Source organism: Diplotaxodon limnothrissa, linkage group LG17 (assembly GCF_057381915.1).
Source record: "Diplotaxodon limnothrissa isolate DT_005_m linkage group LG17, D_limnothrissa_male_GT1.1, whole genome shotgun sequence".
In the NCBI taxonomy this organism is placed as follows: domain Eukaryota; kingdom Metazoa; phylum Chordata; class Actinopteri; order Cichliformes; family Cichlidae; genus Diplotaxodon; species Diplotaxodon limnothrissa.
The window spans coordinates 27,824,899-27,829,524 of NC_140612.1; the positions used below are offsets into that span (position 1 = coordinate 27,824,899).

General features: G+C 37.6%; 1 protein-coding gene across 1 annotated transcript; it reads left to right on the top strand.

Moving 5' to 3' along the window:
• Positions 1–3,002: 3,002 nt before the first annotated feature.
• LOC146615143 (malonyl-CoA-acyl carrier protein transacylase, mitochondrial-like) lies at positions 3,003–4,419 on the top strand. Its single transcript, XM_085375538.1, has 3 exons — positions 3,003–3,572; positions 4,109–4,196; positions 4,298–4,419. The coding sequence occupies exons 1-3, from the start codon at positions 3,018–3,020 to the stop codon at positions 4,417–4,419; spliced, it is 765 nt and encodes a 254-aa protein (XP_085231664.1). The 5' UTR covers positions 3,003–3,017.
• Positions 4,420–4,626: the final 207 nt, after the last annotated feature.

The window sequence follows — 4,626 nt, forward strand, 5'->3', positions numbered from 1 at the left end:
TTACATTATTTTACCAAAAGACCGGTAACCTTCCTTTGATTAGACATCTTGTATTAAAGCTATTTTCAATCAAACATATGATTCAATTGCTTCAAAAATGATTCACACAGTGTCAACATTTCTAGGATTTGGATTTTACCAGGTTCTTATTTTATTATTTTACTTACCTTGATCTCCTGAATCTTTCTTATCGGCCGGAGTGGTAATTTTTCTTGTTTCCTTTTTCATTGTAATTTCGGAGACCCTTTAAAATCGAAAATGTAAACCGTAATGAGTTAATATTGAGTTAATACTTCTTCAAATGTGCACCTTTCAAATGCTTGACTTTTCTAACTGAATTCTGTAAGTGAGCTTTATAAGTAAACTCTGGAAACTACGGCAACACAACATAGAATCTTGCCTTTCAGTGACTTCACTGACTGCCAGTAGTTCAAAGTAGTTTACAGAAAAACACTCTGGCAGACAAAGCCATAATATTTCATATAATTCAATCATTTCATATCAATTAAACAGTTTCTTTCATTATCTTTCATCATTTGTATAAAGACCTCATCTATGGATGACAGTATGAAGATTTGTGGTTGACCACACACTAATAAACACAGTGTCAGCTACATTGTCATCTGATTTAAAGTATTTATTATGTACATTTAACTGTCATGGTACTGAGTCTGTGACCCAGTGTTTTGTGTTTGTTCATTTATATTCATTGATTATTCTTATGTATGTTTTTGGTTCTCTTTATTGTTTTCTTCTTGTGTTATATTCTTAGGCTTTAGGTTTCTGTTACTTTGCCTTGCCCCTGTGTCCCACGTGGCCCATTGTTTTCCTCTGTTTGCTGTTGGGTTGTCTGTGTATCATCCATGACAATTAAATTAAATAGCAAATGCAACTACAATTTCAATGAGATTCATTCCTGGCATTCTACTGCGGTGGCTGAAAATAGACACCAAGCATTATCACTGTAACTGATGTAAATATTGGACTTGGAGGGGATTCATCTGATAGACTGATGCAAACATTACTGTAGCGACTTCCACAGTCGCTAGAGGCCAGGGATGGAGCCTGCCTATTTGCCTGACACGCTGTCAACTTTACGCAATAATGCAAGAGGTGGAATTGTTTGCTTGTTTATTAAAGTGCTTTGAGAGTTTACAGAGTAATGTCATCAGCTCCTGATTCAGACTCTTAAAACATCACAGGCTCTAATGTAACAAAGCGAAACATGTTGTGCAGCGCAGCGGTCAACAAAAACTACGGCTACCCAGCCCTCCTCTCTGTCAAAAATACGGAGTGGAAACTACAGATATTTGTTTAAAAATGTAGGGAGTAAAAATTAAGTACAGCAAGGAAGTTTTTTTTAACTTTTTTACTTCCTACCTGTGGAGCCAATTAAGCTAAATTTAAGAAGCGCATGTCTGTGTATACTTAAAAGCTCTTATGGTTATTTTCACTTTGTAGACAAATTAAAGCACAGAAAAGAAAAACACGATACATTAGAGCATGACATAATTTGACCTGAGGTGGCGCTGCACCGTGAGAGAGCCTGAACGTCAACCGGAAGAAGACGAGAATAAACTCCGTATAAACAACATGGCGTCTCCCTGTGAGGTTTTTTGTTTTGTTTTGTTTTTTAAATGAACTTTATTTAGAACAATAACAATGACAATCTCAAAGAGACAAGCGACATATTAAATCAATCAGAACAGAATCACATCTCCTGTACACCACAATGAAATCGACAATAACTGAAAGTAAACATACATACACACACACACACACACACACACATATATACACATACACATACATATATATACATATATATACATATATATGCATATACACATGCATACATACACATCCATATTCACACATCTACATAATAATAATATAAAAAGATGAATAACCAATACAAAAATAAATAACAATAAAAAAAAGAATGAAAAACAAGGAACAGAAATAAAGAAGACAAGGGGGATCATAAAATCTCTAAAAGTGAGGTTCCATAAACAAGACACATAACTTAAATAAGGGGCTAAGAAAAATCAAACTCTTCTAAAAATCTATGCAATTTGATTGCTTGGGGCTTATTTATTAGCTTAAGAGATTTATGGAACAGGGAGAATTTTGTCCTACCTGGATATAAGGTGTTAACCAAATACCTCCTCAAAAATGGATTATTGCATTTTCCATTAACCAAGTCAAGACCATCTAGTTTAACTTTATGTAAATTTGTAGTCTGTATATTTGAAAAATTGTTCTTTATTGTATTTACAAGGACTGTTGGGATATTCTGTGAAACCTTTTTATAGAGCTCGAACGAGCAACTCATGTCATATTTCTCATTAAGCCTGTTTAATTCAAGTATATCTCCATTTTCATCCATTATATGTGTCACAGACCAAATTTGTTTTGTCATCCATTCGTCCACAAACATAGATTTCCCCCGATTCAATATCACCCTATTATTCCACAATGGAACATTGTGGGGACTAAAGTTATGTTTAAACATTAATTTACAATTTAACAAAACTTGTTGATGAAATTTGGAAAGTTTTATGGGTAGTTTAGAAATGTCAAAATCACATACTAAAAGGATCCCCCCAACTTTGTTGAAAATAAGAGATGGCATCAAGAACCACATCTCATTATCATTTTTCAAGAAAGATCGTAGCCAATTAATCTTTAAAATGCCATTCATTATTTCAAAATCGATTGCTTTTAAACCCCCCTCTTCATAATCTTTTATCAAGTCCCTGTTACTAATATAATGATGTTTATTTTTCCATATGAAATTAAAATTCGCCTTATTTATGTCTTTTATAATTCTTGGTGGGATGGCTAGGGAATAAGCTGGATAGATTAAACTGGACAAAGATTCAACCTTGGTCAACATTATCCTGCCGAACAACGTTAAATCTCTCTGTAGTCAATGGTTTAGAGGGTTTTTTTGCATTTGTCAATTGTATTCTGAATATTCTTTTCGTCTCCCTGTGAGGTGTCATGCCGAGCAGATGTCAGAGTTGAGTTCAAGCAAAGTTGACTCTTTCGGTGATTACAGTTTGTCCGGGCGGGCTGTGCGTCTTATTTCATCCGCAGACACGTCGTTGGATGAGGAACAGCTCATGTTGGCATCAGTGGCAGTCAGGATGGCAGCATCTTCCAGAGGGAAGGTCAGGTCGCTGGTCTCTCTGAGCAGGACGCTGTCCACCAACAAGCCCGGTTCCACGGCTGGAGATTACCCTTCTCCGGCTGAAGTTCCCGCTTCTCCCCCGAACAGCGAGCCAGCCGCGGCGCCTCAGCGGAGACCCAAAAAAGACCCCAGCGGCTGCTCCGTGCTCCTCTTCCCCGGTCAGGGCAGCCAGTTTGTGGGCATGGGCAGAGGACTTTTAAAATACCCCAACGTTAAAGAAATGTTCACCGTAGCCCAGAAGATCCTGGGTTACGACCTGCTGTCTCTGTGTCTGGAGGGCCCCGAGGACGAGCTGCAGAAAACGGTTCACTGTCAGCCGGCGGTGTTTGTCACCTCCCTGGCTGCTGTGGAGAGACTCAACCAAGAAAACCCCAAAGTAAGTGCCAGATAAATGTCTGGAAAAAGGACAATAACTGCAGGTCCTGCCTTCTTAAATGTGGCCATTTTATCTTTTTTTTTTTTTTTTAAATACTGCTACAGTAATATTAATTTATATTTAAAATGTGCGCACATTATGTATGAAGGTGTGGATGAATGATGCTTGTTGTAAGAAAGCATTTTGAGTGCCCAGTAGAAGAGCATCTTTCAAATGCAAAGTTTCTCATTTCAACTTTAATTACTGCACCTGATTAAGGCGGTAGAGTAAATAAGGCTTCCAACAGTGGTTATTTCTTATTATCACATCTTGTTTTTATTGTTTTTATCAGTAGATTGTTGTTTCACTCCCACCAAAAACATCACCGTAAATAATCTTCTGATTCTGAATGACCATTTAAAAAAATAAACAAATTGTTCTGAGTTAATTTCAGTTACGGATGTATCAGTGACATAAATGATATATCGGTCATAATCGGGAGGCTGTTACATTTTTATTTTTTTATTTTTTTTTTACTTGTTTCCTGCTGTACACAGGCCATTGAGATGTGTGTCGCTGCTGCAGGTTTCAGTGTCGGAGAATTTGCTGCTCTTGTCTTTTCTGGGGCGATGAACTTTGCAGAAGGTAGAAAGATTTCTTTTTTGGGTTTTTTTGTGCACTTGTAAAAGGTGTTTTAATCACAACTTTGGTTAATATTCTGTATTTACTCCTTATGCATCTTCTAGCTTTGTATGCAGTGAAGGTGCGAGCGGAGACTATGCAGAAGGCCTCAGAACTGGTTCCCAGTGGGATGCTGTCAGTCACTGGTAGACCTCAGGCTCAGTATAATTATGCCTGTCTGCAGTAGGGCTGCCACGATTAGTCGACTAGTCACGATTACGTCGACTATCAAAATCGTCGACGACTGATTTAATAGTCGAGGCGGCGTTTGAAGCTTTGTAAGATCACAAAAGACGCAGGAATAAGTAGTAGGATTTAAGAGTGTAATAACGGACTGAAACAGAAGATGGCAGCACTGCATATACAAGGATGCCAGCCGTTAAACCCCGAAGAA